At 34.3% G+C, this 14,978-nt stretch overlaps 2 protein-coding genes across 10 annotated transcripts; one reads left to right on the top strand and one right to left on the bottom strand.

Annotated features, from left to right (window-relative positions):
• The first annotated feature begins 2,284 nt into the window (after nt 1-2,284).
• Nucleotides 2,285-10,573, top strand: LOC111314334 (phospholipid--sterol O-acyltransferase-like). Of its 9 annotated transcripts, none has more exons than XR_016332331.1 (17): nt 2,285-2,598; nt 3,201-3,336; nt 3,459-3,603; nt 4,590-4,759; nt 4,870-4,946; nt 5,802-6,015; nt 6,105-6,279; nt 7,005-7,104; nt 7,306-7,400; nt 7,629-7,680; nt 7,821-7,892; nt 8,269-8,437; nt 9,004-9,098; nt 9,176-9,260; nt 9,346-9,435; nt 10,241-10,286; nt 10,400-10,573. XR_016332331.1 is itself a non-coding variant. In XM_022915575.2 (16 exons), the coding sequence occupies exons 1-15, from the start codon at nt 2,365-2,367 to the stop codon at nt 10,245-10,247; spliced, it is 1,836 nt and encodes a 611-aa protein (XP_022771310.2). In that variant the 5' UTR covers nt 2,285-2,364; the 3' UTR covers nt 10,248-10,286; nt 10,400-10,573. The 9 variants fall into 9 exon arrangements, 4 of the variants coding, with proteins under 4 accessions (XP_022771310.2, XP_022771306.2, XP_022771307.2 ...); XR_002693156.2 differs by having other exon boundaries at nt 8,994-9,098; XR_016332330.1 differs by lacking the exon at nt 7,821-7,892 and having other exon boundaries at nt 8,994-9,098.
• A 1,063-nt stretch (nt 10,574-11,636) lies between these two features.
• Nucleotides 11,637-14,810, bottom strand: LOC111314335 (rho GDP-dissociation inhibitor 1-like). Its single transcript, XM_022915576.2, has 5 exons — nt 14,461-14,810; nt 13,672-13,735; nt 13,332-13,553; nt 12,752-12,876; nt 11,637-11,871 (listed from the first exon to the last, which is right to left on the bottom strand). The coding sequence occupies exons 1-5, from the start codon at nt 14,683-14,685 to the stop codon at nt 11,803-11,805; spliced, it is 705 nt and encodes a 234-aa protein (XP_022771311.2). The 5' UTR covers nt 14,686-14,810; the 3' UTR covers nt 11,637-11,802.
• Between the last annotated feature and the right edge of the window lie 168 nt (nt 14,811-14,978).

Here is a 14,978-nt window from a genome sequence, read left to right as displayed (position 1 = left end):
TCAGTGGTGACAATACAAGTTATTCTTTTTGGGTACAGAGATTGAACTTTAACCAGCACACCAGCAATGAAAGAAACGAAAAACGTGGCCCATAGAACGGTAACCAACAATTGAACTTACAATCAATTTTAAGAACCCACTTCCCGTTTGAAATGGCCATCGTCTTAGTACATATGTCACCATCCGATACTTAAGTTTTGATTTACTTTAAGATTAAAATATTTATTTATTTAATATCTTAGATTAATTTACATATCACGATTCATTTAGGTTGACTCTCATGATTTCATAATTTTATTTTATAAAAAATATGAATCTTTATATACTTAAATAATCTTTTTTTTATATCCGAAAATTCATAACTTTTCTTTAAATTTGTAACACATGCATCACTGTCATTCGTAGAAGCAATCACATGAGTGACATCTAGCTTCCAAAACTTGGTTACAGTTGCACCAATATTTTTTGCAAACTGGTCCACAATAAACTGCAACACGGTTAAAAAAACCAAATAATTAAATATCAGTATCTTTAGTAGGAATGGCAACGAATTTTTTTTGTCTTTAATTTAATCTGATTTGATATCATATAAAATATATTTGATTTAATTAGATTTTAAATTAATAAAACATTTTTAATGTAAAATTAAATAAATATAAAAAATTAAATAATATATAAATATAAAATTAATTAATTAATTAAAAAAATAATTTATATATATTAAGTTAGAAAGTATGATTTTGCTTAAAATCTGATCCTTTTTTTTTTATTATTATTCAATCCAATCCAAAACTCATATTAGATCAAAACTGGCAAGAACAAATTGAACTGCATCCCTAATCTTTAGTCTTTAGTGACTTTGATACCGTATGAGAGCCAATTATTATTATATTGATATGAAAAAGAAATGCCTACGAAGGATAGTCTATCATAAAAGAATTTCCAAATTAGATTTTGTGTATCCTACAAATTTATCATCATGAAACTTTTTAACCACAAAAAGGAACCAATTCGAAAATTCAACACTAGAACAATATCAACATTTTTAAGGTTTTGACCTTTCAAAACAAGTCAAAGACACAGTAAAGAATAAAGATAACTACTCATAACTTATAAATGATTTCAAACTCAATACAGAAACATGGGTTTCATCTAATCTGACCTTCTCAGAAGACAAAGCAGATCCACAAAAAACCCATTCCTTTTTTTCATCTGGCTGGCCCCAAAAAAAGTTAGAATTTGGCAGGCTACTGCATGCAGAACCACTACCAGTTCACTTTCCAGACAATTCAATAATCAGTTTATAGCTTTATCCATAAATAATTAGAAAAGACTAAAGAAATTCCAATTTCCAAATAATTTGGCTTCTTTTTTCTACCATTTCTTTCTTCTAGAGTGAATCAAAATGAAATATAAAATAGTAACTCCTTAAAAAAGTATGCAAATAATGTGTAGACCTGTGAAAGATATCTAAGATATTTCATTTTATTAATCACACATCACAAGATATAAGAAATTGTGAATATACCTTTCAGTTGGCATGCTATAAAAGTATTAACACATTTGCAACAGTCCATTTACATATATATATATATATATATTCAATCATTAATGGGTTTTAAAAAAATTCAATTAATCAATTAAAATTTTGTTTTATCAAGTCAGGACCGGAGCTCAGTTTCAGGTCGAGGTCGCTGGAGACGGAGGACATTCCGGAGATGGTGTCGGAAAGAGAGGCGTCCTCCATATCTAGAGGTTGTGGTCTTGGAACCGGAATCTAGTGGTAGACGTTGAAAAAGATTCCACGGGAATTCTTTACCGTGAAACAAACGCGATTAAATTTCAAATTGTGTGAAAAAATAAAACCTGACTTAAAGATGCGTAGAAGTGTGCCGTTTGGAGCTATGTGACGTCGTTTTGTGTCATTGCCGTCGAGAGATAGAAAAGAGCCAGCTTCGGTTTTTTCGCTGCTTTGAAGTTCCTACTTTCTGTTTTTGCTTCTTGTTTTTTGGCGCCACGGAATGTTGTTAGTTAAACCTTAAACGGCGCCGACGTCGCTAAAGTCTAATTCAGGTCGGGTTCGACTAATTATACAGCATGTTTAGTTTAATGAACCCGATTTATCCCAGGATGCAATCCAACCCGGCCCAATCCCTATTAAACTCTCATCTAAAACGCAAAAATAGTACGTCGTTTGGAACAAAACAGAAACTACTTGACAGAGGGGCAGAACGGGAAAAAAAGAAAAGAGCAAAGTAAAAGGACCAAAAATTCCAACTTCCTCGAGGGAAAGTCAGTCGTCAAACTTTTTTATATGGCTGCTGGGTCTGCGAAACAAGAGACAGAGAGAGATAGAGAAAAATCATGGGCGGAGAAGAACCAGAACACCGTCGTTTAGCGATCACTCTGGTGGCGGTTCTTCTCCTGGGAATTTTAGAACTCAGCGAAGGAGAGTTCAAAGGAGACTATTCAAAGATATCGGGGATAATAATCCCAGGATTCGCTTCAACTCAGTTAAGAGCATGGTCCATTCTCGACTGCCCTTACTCTCCCCTTGATTTCAATCCCCTCGACTTGGTTTGGCTCGATTCTACTAAAGTAATGAACCCTCTTTTTGGCCTCTTTTTTGGATTCTACGGTTTTTTTTTTTATTTATTTATCTTTTATGCGTAGATTCTGTGTGATTCTTGCGACCCATTTGTGGAATTCTTGAAAATGAAACAAATGGCAAGAAAAGAGGATACCCAACAAAAAAAAGTTAGAAAATGTAAAAGTTCGGTTGGTTTATGAGCCTTTTCTTTAAGATTCTTTATAAGAGTATACATATTGTTGGTTAATCCAGAGTTAGTTTGGTAATCCCACGTCATGGTTTTTTTAAACTTATTTTTGCTATGATGCACTTGGATTATATTACAAGGTTTACAATAAGTTGGCTTTTTTTCCCTTTTTTAACCCCCACTTTCCTTTTTCGGTTTCTTGTTGTCTTGTTTTGGTTTCACTTAATTTTCTGTTCCATAAAATTTTATGATGTGTTATAGGTTCTAAGAAGTTGACTTTGACGTTTTTCTTTAAAGCCTGTGTATGTCTTGCCCTTTGCTAGCAATGGAGGAGTGTATTGAATAGGTTTTTAGTAGGTGAATGGTATGGGCAATAGTTTGTTCTTTAATTTACTAAGGTTGTGATTCTTCTTTGATCTGCAGCTCCTCTCAGCTGTAAATTGTTGGCTTAAGTGTATGTTACTTGATCCCAACAACCAAACAGATCACCCAGAATGCAAGTCACGGCCTGATAGTGGTCTTTCTGCTATTACAGAACTTGATCCCGGTTACATTACAGGTTTTTTTTTTTTTTCTTATTTCTACATCCTATGCTTCGAAATGTATTTCAAGTGTCTCCAGAATGCTTTTACTTAAAAAAATAATTTGGCATGTTTAACTAAAATTTCTCTGTGGTAACAGGCCCTCTTTCTTCGGTGTGGAAAGAATGGGTTAAGTGGTGCATTGAATTTGGTATTGAGGCTAATGCAATCATAGCTGCTCCATATGATTGGAGATTGCCACCATCATTGCTTGAGGAGCGAGACCTTTATTTTCACAAGTTAAAGTATGTTTTTTGTTTACTTGTCTCTGGTTCATTCTGTGTTTACTGGCTATGATGCATGTAGCCAAGTAAATTTTTTATTTGGAGCAACTAAGCTTTCAGTGCATCTTGGATGCATTCTTCCAAACTGAAAGTAAATATGTTTATTTATAATGACCATTCTATTCATGACAAGATTTTGCCTTATATAATATTTTCCTTTTTTTAATGAATTTAGAACTTCTCCAATACGAGTAATGCCAGATAGCAGTATTTGTTAGTTTAGTATGATTGATTGGGCACCGTGGAAGGCCTTAAGATGATGTTGAAATCGAATAGAGGATTGCCTATCTCCTCTTGGAGACTGAAGTTATGATTCTGGGAATGAATAACAGAACTTATGTTCTTCTGGTTGTATCTGTTTGTCTAATTGCTTGAATTCTACTATGTCCAGGTGGTTCGTTCTGATAAATTAAAGATACGTAAATTACATGATTTCTGCAAGTCTGAATTTCCAACTCTTTTTCAGTAACTTGCTAAGTCACACTACTTTTGCGGTCTCTGGTCAGAAAGTTGATTTTGAATTAGCATTTCTTTCATTTTCTTTGTTAGTGTATAATGTAGTCACCATTACTTGTTTTCTAAATTTGAGTCTGTCAGAAAATTGTTGTGATTCTCTAAGTTCTTATTATGAGGTATAAAATATATATTGGACTATGCTTTGTGATTGTTGATTTCTCTATGCACCCAAACATAAGGATCCAATTCCCACATTTCCCAATAGATCCATCCATTGGGCTGAGATGCTACTTGACCTCTTTAACTACATGATAAGTTGATTGTTTTAGATGTGCTTAAGTTGAATTTTCAGGATTTCTTGTTGATGATAAACTAAATTAATCCTAATTATTACTCAGATGTCCAATTGATGATTGTGCAAATTTATTGCATTATTTTGACCATGGAATTGGCCTATTGTAATCAATGCATTGGTGCTATTGTGATTGCAGACTGACATTTGAAACTGCTCTTAAACTTCGTGGGGGGCCATCGGTTGTGTTTGCCCATTCATTGGGTAATCATGTCTTCCGTTACTTTTTAGAGTGGTTAAAGCTGGAAATTGCACCAAAACAGTACATCCAATGGTTGGATGAGCATATTTATGCCTATTTTGCTGTGGGTATGATCCTTTAAATTCAAATCCTTTACACAAGGTGTTGTTCCTGGGATAGTCATGTCTGCCATTTCTTTGGCCTCATTATGGTTTTTTTTTTTTTAAATAAATTCTAGGAGCTCCACTTCTTGGTGCAATTGGGACGGTCAAAGCAACACTTTCTGGAGAAACATTTGGCCTTCCTGTTTCTGAGGTTATCTTTTGACTTTCTCTCTCTTGTAAAGCAATGCTTGCTGTGAACTTTAGCAGCTTTTGTTTACATGTTCAAGTGGAAAACAGCTTACCCCTGTTATGATTCCTTTTCAATTAGACAACCGATAAACAAGTCTGCATATGAATTGGTAATGGATATTCAAAGAGGAAATATGGATATTTGTACACTGGAGTATAAGACATAATACTCCAAGCTGTTATTCTTTTACATCTACTCTTTTATTTTTGGCTCGGGTGTATATCATATGACATTTGACAACTAGTCCCCTTGAAGGACTATTTTTAAGGAAATAGTGTAAGAAGATGAACCTTATAGTAGAACCTTATAAGAAATAAATTCACAATGACGGTCAATGAAAGTTAACTGTAGGTAGCTCTAACAGAAAAAAATGTCAAGTTCTTACCAATTTCCAATGCGATAGAGGCTGTTGAAAACCCTAAACCACCTGAATGATTTCCTATGATATCCATAAAACAGGTAAAGTAATGCAATAATGGAAAATATTAAATACAGTAGTACTAAAGCAAATTTAGAGATTTTCAAAACATTTATGCCTAGCAGATAAGTTACTGATGTTCCTTTCAACATATGTAAGAATGTCAAATTGGCAGTGGAATTTCTTAATTTTTTTTCAAGTCCTTATAGAAGTCGTCTGTTTGATATTAATATGTCTTGAATGAACCTTAAGTAACTTGCATCTCTAGGATGAAATCTTAATCAATCAACCACAGTTACTGACTTTCATTGGCTTGTAAAATTTTGGGATCAATAATATTGTTAGATTTTGGTACATGTTTTAACATATGTTTGCACTATATTTTGGCAAGGTGTCAGGGAACAGCTCGATTGATGTTCAATTCATTTGGTTCTTCATTATGGATGATGCCATTTTCAAAGTATTGTAGGGCAGATGGCATGTATTTGAAGCATTTTTCGGGGAGTATCAGTAAGGGTCATCATACCTATCAATGTGAGCCAGAGGAATTTCAGTCAAACAACTCTGGATGGCCAACAAATATAATCAACATTGAGATTCCTTCAATCCGTGGTGAGGCTTTGAAATCGGTTGTTTATTTATTTGTTTATTATGATGACATATAGGTAATTGCTGGCTCACATCAATGTCTTCTATAATAGGTTTTGATGCCTATCCATCAGTTTCAGAATTTTCGCAGACCAACTTGTCTAGCATGGAATGTGGACTCCCAACACAGTTGTCATTTTCAGCTCGTGAAATATCAGATGGGACCTTTTTCAAAGCTATAGAGGATTTTGATTCAGATAGCAAGAGGATCTTGCAGCGACTAAAAAAGTGGGTATTCTGGCAAACTTAATGCCATTTGAGAAAGTTATGGTTACCTATTTTAGTTTATCATATGAGATGTCTATATCTGTGTCACTTTTGGGTGATATAGACGTAATTGATTCTAAGAATAATGTTTGTCAGCTTAATATCAGTGCTGGACATTCATACTGGAAGCCTCGTCACTCCAGTTATGATAGCTTTGGAAATATTTTTCACAAGCTATCATAGCTTTAAATTTTTCTTACAAGCTATGATACTTTCAAATATTTTTAACAATCTATGATAGGTTCTTAATGTTGGCTGATTCTTGACAAACTAATACTTAACAAAGAACTTTCATTATTGAGAATCATGAGTCACATTCTACTTAAAATTATGTGGAGATGCAACACGAGTGATTTTGCGTGAAACTTTGACACAAGTAGGTTTTGTCAATTGTCATAACTTATAAATGTTAAATGGACATTTACCCAATTTACCATTGACCTACCTGTTTGCATTGAAGACCAGTTACAAATGCTTTCCAAATGTTTTCTTTCTCAATCTGTGGTTGTTTCTCATTGTTGGCTGATACCTGACAACCTGAAAATTCTATTTTTAATTGTAACTTATCATAGTACTTCCATCTATTTATTTGAATAATTATTTTCCTAAAAGTTTAATTAGTATGAGTCATGTAATATGTACTTCTATATTTTGACTAGTCTATGTTTCAATGCTGTATTTTTCAGGTCATATCATGATGACCCTGTTCTTAATCCTCTTACACCATGGGATAGACCACCTATTAAGAATGTTTTCTGTATCTATGGAATAGATTCAAAGACTGAGGTATAGTTACATTTTGAATATAAATTATAATTATGTTGTTCATGTTTGAACCCATTGCGATGCCTTGAGAATATCTTAAATGCTGTTTGAATGATTACTTTGACAGAAGGACAATGGCTGTTATGTCATATCATGGTTGCTTTTTTATTACTTACTGTGCTTAATTTATGACTATATTGTGTTGAATGATAATGCTAGCAGGTTGGTTATTATTTTGCACCAAGTGGCAAACCTTACCCTGATAATTGGATAATTACAGATGTCATCTATGAAGTTGAAGGATCACTTGTCTCGCGGTGAGCATCATCCATACTGGATCAATTGATTTATTTACCAGCATATATGCATAAGATATATTGAAACAACTTATCTTTCCCTGAAATTTAATATTAAAACAGCTCTTCCAATAATTGTTATTTCTTGTAAATTAATGAGGTAGTGCAGTCCAGTAGTATTAAATATAGTAGAAACGATTTGATCTCTTTAGATTTAACTTTTAAATAGCATTGCACTCATTTTTGTAGGTCAGGGAATCAGGTTGAAGGGAATCCAGGAGCTGCAAGTGGAGATGAGACAGTGAGCTCAGTAACCATTACATCATTCTGTTTCAATCTTCACATGCATCAAGAATCTGTGCTACTAGATGACGGTGATCTATGTTTTATAGTTACAGGTCTAACATTTACATGTAAGTAACATAACCATAATTGTGACAGGTACCATATCATTCCCTATCTTGGTGCAAGAACTGGCTTGGGTCCAGAGTGAACGTAACAAGAGCTCCACAGGTGTTCTTGGTCAATTTAGTAAATCTTGTAGATACAAGCACCTGCATATGTATTATTTTTATGAAAATTTTGAGAAGTTAATCTTTTGGATATCCGATGTGTCATACATATCTGACTGCTAGTGTTTTGTGGTTAGTTTGATGAGCTATCTGAGCAGAGCTGTATAACACACTTTGTCACATGTTTCTCTCAGTCCAATTATATAATAAAAATGAGTAATTCATTTGGGCAGTGAATGGGTAAAATATATGAGGCACTAACCATCTGATATTGCCAGGGCCTAGAGTACATTTGCTATGGTTTTAATATTCTAAATCCAAAATATGACGAATTTTATAAGAGTTTGAATTAGTAACCTTTCTCTTGCATATTGCAGTCAGAGCATGATGGGTCTGATGTACAGGTGGAGTTGAATGTTGAGCATCATTATGAACAAGATATAGTTCCCAATATGACAAGGTCACCTAGAGTCAAATACATAACCTATTATGAAGACTCTGAAAGCATTCCTGGAAAGAGGACAGCAGTTTGGGAGCTTGATAAAGGTGGGTGACATGCCCTCAACTGCTTTTCTCAATTTATGGCTTTCATAGAACTATGACTTCAAATTATGTTGAACTTATTGCATTGGCTACTGTGCTGTTTGAGAATCTTAAATAGCACAGCATTATGGTTCTCATGGTTCTGTGCTGACATCCAATTAGAAATCTTAAATAAGTGGTTCTCACTGTTTTTGAATTAAAACTTTCAACTGATATACTTTCACTACAATCTATAAAAAGCAGAGGTATGGTAATTCGGGAGCACCTCTTCTGGATTCTTGCTAAAAGACAATCAAATAAATATTCAAAACCATTTAATTGAAAAGCTTGTCTTCCATTTACGGTTAGCTACTTAGCTTGTCTACTTTGTATTTCCTGTTTTTCTATGTTGAGGACAATCATTTAGACCATTTTGTGCTATGCTGCATGGTCAAGTTTCTTTCTTTCAACTTTTCTGCAATTGTTTTTTACAAGAAAATTGAGTTAACATGTTAAGTCACATGCCTTTACTTTTACCCTTTCACTACAAGTGGATTAAACTGATGTCATCTTCATGTAGCAAATCACAGGAACATAGTTAGATCTCCGGTTCTAATGCGAGAGTTATGGCTCCAGATTTGGCATGATATTCGTGTTGATGCAACGTCCAATTTTGTTACAAAAGGTGAAACTTGGTGTACTTTTTTACTTCTTTTCTCAAATGTTAAATTGAGTTTTACTCACTTATGATAATGCTGATAGCTAAGCGTGGGCCCTTGAGGGATGAGGACTGCTACTGGGATTATGGAAAAGCTCGTTGTGCGTGGCCTGAATATTGTGAATACAGGTTACATATTTTATTTTATTTCTGTCTCTTCCTCCACTTTCCAAGTTATATTTTGATTTTTATTACCTGACGTATGATGATGTAGGTATGTCTTCGGTGATGTTCATTTGGGACAGAGCTGTAGGTTAAAGAATTCTTTGGCTGATACACTCCTGCATTATGTATAGATTAGAAGGTATCTAACCTCGTGTCTTCTACATCTAACTAAAATTTAAATTGGCCTCTAGGCTTGATCATAATTTGCAAATGGTAGAATCAGGAAAGAAGATCAGATGCATCGATTCAGTTCTACAATGTTTACTACTAATGCTCTCCTATATGGCTACGACTTCCTCTTTGACAGTATTAATATTTTTCTGACCTGCTTTGATGTCATTTTCATTTCTATGCTTTGCCTTCAGTCCAATTACGCATGCTTCTATTGAGGATTTTGGTTCCAGAGTTTGATAAATTTGTTAATGTTCACTATAATATTCACTTGCTTGATAAATTTGTTAATGTTCCCTATAATATTCACTTGTTTTAGAGTTGGCATATTAAAGTGATTTACTTTATTATTTCCTTTGAATATGTATTTTAGGTTTGAAACTTTCAATTCTTTCTTTGGTGAAAAATTGGAATCACATAGTTAAGTTAAATGAAAGGTTGAAACATGGTTGGTTATTCGGGTTTTTTAATACTGTTAATTTCTTATTGTTGATAAGTTTATTAAAGTTGTAATTTCTCATTTCAAAAGCTACATAAAACAACCCATGTGCATATATACAAATCATGGAATACCAGCTAAAGTGATTCTGATATCCGCGTACTCCCTTCTGTTATGACATGGCATCATTCTGTCTCATTTTATGTGGAAACTCTGTGTCTATAAATTTCTTCATTACTTCACGTTCATTTTAAAACTTGTCTTAAAAATATGTATATCAATATTATACATCACTTGTGCTGTTGAACCTTATCTTTTAATTTTGTTGCCCCAGGTGTTGACCCATAAGCTTTCCCTACTTGAGACATTCTTGTCAAAAGGTAACTACTGTAGCAGGCATTATATGCAAATCAGACAATGAGCTCTGTCTCTTGCAAGTTTAGTTTCTTTTGTATATTATGCACTATTCTTCCCCCCCTTCTTCGAATTACAGGGCAACATCGATACCAGTCCACATAGTTATCTGGCAGTTGATACAAACCTATTCCTAGTCAATTCTTTACTGGGGGCATCTCATGTTATGCTCCTTAATCCTGACAGCTGAAACCTGTGGATCATAAACATACTATTGTTTTTTCCAGTTTACTAACGCAGTCTAGATTTAGATTCTAATGGGAGAGAAGAATAATTATCAAGAGGAGACGATCTCACTCTTTAGTTGAGATTCATCCACCTGTTGAGCTGTAGATTTCTTCATGGAGTGATAAATCAAACATGAATAATGATGTATTTGAAATACATTGTGTAAAAGATGCTGGCTTCATATTATACATCAACCCCTTTCCAAAGGAAAGGTGCTTTTGGTACATAAACGAAAAAACATTAACATTTCTGGGATGATCAAAATTGAAAAGTTCGTATTTGTTTGCAATCAATGGTTGATTATAATAGAATGTGCACCTTTGCCTCGTAGTATTGTATTATAAAATGATTTTTAAATGGCTTGATCGTTAAAAGTTCAATTACAATTATCGCAATAGTTTTCCTCTCGAAATTGAATTTAAAATTGAGATTCTCCCCTTAAGCATCAAGCAATGGAAGCCATCCATCCAGCAGACTGCAAAATGAAGAAAAGTTCTTTTTCATGTAGAACAAAACAAGAGCTTCTTCAATGTAGTTTTTCCATCAATGGAGTTTCAACTAAAATGGTTGGCACTTGGCACCCATCATGAAAAAAATACCATTCCCGATAGTCCACAACACGTAGGAAGGTTTTATAAATGCCTCCAGATAAATGAAAACTGTTTTTTTGCTGCTGCTCCCTGCCTGCGAATTTTTACAATCCTCGGTTTTAAAATTTATAAGCATGAGATAAAAGTGCAATTTTTAAGCCTGGAACAACTCCACCCATATCCACACCTTCCCTTGGTTTAACTATTATGTTTATAGCTTTTACACTTTAGTTCAAGTTTTAGCAGTGGAATGGCCAAAATATGTTGGTTTTGTTCCCTTTTGTATGTCTGCTCTCTCTCTCTCTCTCTCTCTCTCTCTTCCAGGGTGCTCTACCCAAGTTCAGTGCGCAGTCTGTTCTTCAAACTAACTTCACTCACTATATTCTGCATGCCAGCCATCGGTAGGAGTTTAGCCCCAAAAAAGGTCAGCTAGCCCTGCAATTTTCAGTTTGATTGTTCTTACCAAGTGATAGAAACAAGAGTCATGCAAGGCGGATTGCTAGGAGTATTGCAGTTAGAAATCACACAAAAACAATAAAAGTTTAACTCTACCTGCAACGATAGTCCAATTGGTAACTCCACAAACATATATGAAATTCGTAAAACAGAATAAATAATTAAATATTAAGGAGAAAACAAGAAACAAAACTCTTTGAAAACTTTGCTAGCTGCTCTTCTTTATCTCAAAGGAGTATTTGAGCTCCATGTGACATCTTCTGTCATCATCTTCAAACTGCATGGAAGCATAACATCAGGCACAATCACTATTTTGCGAAAGCATGAAAAAGAAAATGCAATATGCTACCACTGGTTTAATCACATACTAATCATTTGATACTTCACAGAGAAAAGGCTGGTCATGCACATACATATACTTTCCTAAAAGTTACACGGGAAATTCAAAAAACTCTTCCTAACGACAGTAATAAAAAAGGGAAATTGCAGATTTCAAGGACAAAGACAACAAATTACATGGCCCGAAAAGGAAACTTTCAACAAAACTATTCGTTACCAATATTTGTATATAAAAAAGTGCACTAATTCCTTGGTCTTGTCTGTTACGTGTACTGGCTTCACTTACAACATGTATTGACAACATAAAAGATAATATTAGTTTGGAGCAACATAATTTGCTTTATCCCATGTTAGGGTCATGAAATTGTGTTATGAAACTATGTGTGAAGTGATGCAAGTATCAACATATCTAATTTACTAAAAAAAGGATTGGATCGAGGACAATGGAGGAAGGAGGGTGTTTAGGGATAAGGGACCTGGATTTAAATAAGGGAAAACTCACAAATTGAACCTTGTTAATTCGTCCCATATCTAAAATGATAATAATCCAGCTCAAAATGGAAAGTCAATTTTCCACCAAGATTAACTTTTTCAGTTTACAGCCAATCTAGATTTTAAATAACCTTACACTCTCTTATAATCAAAAGGATAAATTATCCATATCATACATAATTCGACTTTAATGAAGGTAACTGTCACTCAGTATGAAAGAAATGTAGAAAATGTGTCAAGAACATGAAATCTGTTGCTAAACATTGTAATCTTGCTTTATATGTGCAGTCAGGCATTAATTTCAGGGTGCATGCACACATATATACCTTAAGCGTTGCAGAGTAAATTCCCCTTGCCAGCACTCCAGAAGGTGTAGTTTCTTCATCCAAAATTTGCACATATGGTTCTCGCTGAGGAGCAAAAGTACCCAGCATTCCATTGTTTTGATCAACTGACAACAAAACAGCACGTTAAAATAAAAACCCTCACTTGCTAAAACAAAAGTTATTATGAAATCATGATTTATTAGAGTTTATGAGAAGCCACAGGCTAATAATGTAGATAATGTAAGATAGCAAATACACAAATGCACAATAGCCTTTTTACACAAATATCAATTAAAACTTCACCAACTTGACCTACAGTGAAAAAGCACAATCAGAAAGACTCCATGCCTGCTAGTAAGCCTACCAAGGGTTTGGATTCTATATTGCTTCTGTGAAAGGAAAAACACTTGCAGACTACAAGATGAGTATTCCACCAGTAATCAAAGCTAATATATAGCACTCAGCCCCTCTCTAATTCAAACTCCGTAGCACACAGGTTTAAACAATGTCAGCTGCAGTTACCACATTAGGAACATAATTAATGCACCTTAACGGAAACAGAAACGAGAAGATTCTTCACCTTGAAGTCCTGCCTTCCACACTGTGTTGGAATAGGTTAAGCCAGAAACAATGTTGTGCAAAACACTGAATGTTAACTTAAGCTGATATCGAGATCCTTCATTGAGAGTAAACAGGACAAGACCATTCCAATTCCTATCAATTGGCAAGGGATAATTAACTTCCCCAAGGTCATTAGAAATAATTCCTACGGAGTGGAATTTGACTTGGGGTTCCATTTGGCCTACCAAATCAGAAAATAAAAACATTAACATAAAATTAACTTGTAAAATATGTGCATGGTACAAGATAAACTGAAATGATTGCATAAAAGCAAAGAACAGAAGGCACTCAAAAGATACCACTTAGGTCTCCTTCAACACAACCAAGAAGCTTCTCCTTCCATCTCCTCAAGCTGTCATCATCCTGCAAGAGTATAATTAAATGCCAAAATGAATTGGGAGCCACCAAATAGGTAGCTATCAATCAAGGAGAAGCCATATGTTTCGTTAGCATCAACGTATACAAATAAACCTTCAAGAGTTGATAGAGTCGACTAGAGCCATAAACAAAGGTCATGAAAACTTAATATAGCATTGTTGAAGGAAAGTTAAAAATGACACCAGTAAATGAAAACAGATTGAACTAAATCTAGATACTGCAACCCAAAGGAAATAGAAAAAAAGAAAACATAAACAAAGATAAGTATTGTAGAAATTCTAAATTTAAATTTTCTCAATTGACAGTAGAGAATATCAACATTTTAACCATTAAATCTAAAATCCAGAAACCAAGAAAGCAGCAATAGAAGAACACCAAGTAAATGAACTTTGGTGGACTAAAAGATGTAACAAACCCAAAATCACAAGAACCAAGTTATATGTTAGAGCAAGGACACATAACTGCCTATAAATTACATTAGGTTCGCAAAGAATTATTTGATTAGCATATATTACATATTTTTCCTACTTTCCCTGCCAAACTAAACAGCAATATAATGAAGCTGAAGAAAAAAATGAAAATCATAATCTTTATCAATAATTTAAAAGAACCCATCAAGGATTCCAAGCAAAAATCAGAAGATGAAAGCAAGTTTAGAAATGAAAGAAGCAAACTCCTTTTTTAAAAAGAAAAATAATAAAAAAAAAGACCTTGTCTTTCTCAATCTGTTCCTTGAGAGAAGTAAGAGGTCCAGGAACAAAACCAGGCAAAGCTCCAGCACCATCTTCCTTATCATCATCTTCATCATCTTCTTCACGATCGTTACAAACTTCGTCAGCTAATGGTTTCTCAGTCATTTCCTTTTCTTCTCTCCCTTGCTTCTCCTCACCAACACCCGTTGATGGCCCAGCTTCTGCTCCCTTCCCACTCTCCATCTCTCTCTCTGGGTTAAGTGACCAAAGCACACCCTTTTCAAGTTTTCCAAGAGAATAAAAAGGAAAATATTTTAAAGCAGAAGAATTAGAAATTCAAAAGCCAGGGTGAGAAACAAAGAACTAAAAAAAAAAAGGGAAAATAGATTGTAACGTATTTTATACAGAGGCAAAAAGTCAGATGCGTCCCTATCCGTTAAAACACGTTCCTAGTTTCTTTGTTACGACAGTGAGTTGTTTGTTTCTTTGTCTGTCTTGTCTTGATTTTTCGAGTCTTTGTCTGTCGGAGTAAACCT

Source organism: Durio zibethinus, chromosome 23 (assembly GCF_047325235.1).
Source record: "Durio zibethinus cultivar Kanyao isolate XHJ-2024 chromosome 23, ASM4732523v1, whole genome shotgun sequence".
Taxonomy (NCBI): domain Eukaryota; kingdom Viridiplantae; phylum Streptophyta; class Magnoliopsida; order Malvales; family Malvaceae; genus Durio; species Durio zibethinus.
This window is presented reverse-complemented; position numbering and strand designations above follow the sequence as displayed.

Excerpts from the sequence above, each read along its gene's own strand:
- LOC111314335 (XM_022915576.2), bottom strand. The coding sequence starts at position 14,685 with ATGGAGAGTGGGAAGGGAGCAGAAGCTGGGCCATCAACGGGTGTTGGT. Across the intron at positions 12,877-13,331 it reads GTGGAAGGCAGGACTTCAAG|TTGATCAAAACAATGGAATG; the intron begins GTGAAGAATCTT and ends TTTTGTTGTCAG. Across the intron at positions 11,872-12,751 it reads TTTACTCTGCAACGCTTAAG|TTTGAAGATGATGACAGAAG; the intron begins GTATATATGTGT and ends GCTTCCATGCAG.
- LOC111314334 (XM_022915571.2), top strand. The coding sequence starts at position 2,365 with ATGGGCGGAGAAGAACCAGAACACCGTCGTTTAGCGATCACTCTGGTG. Across the intron at positions 7,893-8,268 it reads ACGTAACAAGAGCTCCACAG|TCAGAGCATGATGGGTCTGA; the intron begins GTGTTCTTGGTC and ends TGCATATTGCAG. Across the intron at positions 9,099-9,175 it reads GTCCAATTTTGTTACAAAAG|CTAAGCGTGGGCCCTTGAGG; the intron begins GTGAAACTTGGT and ends TAATGCTGATAG.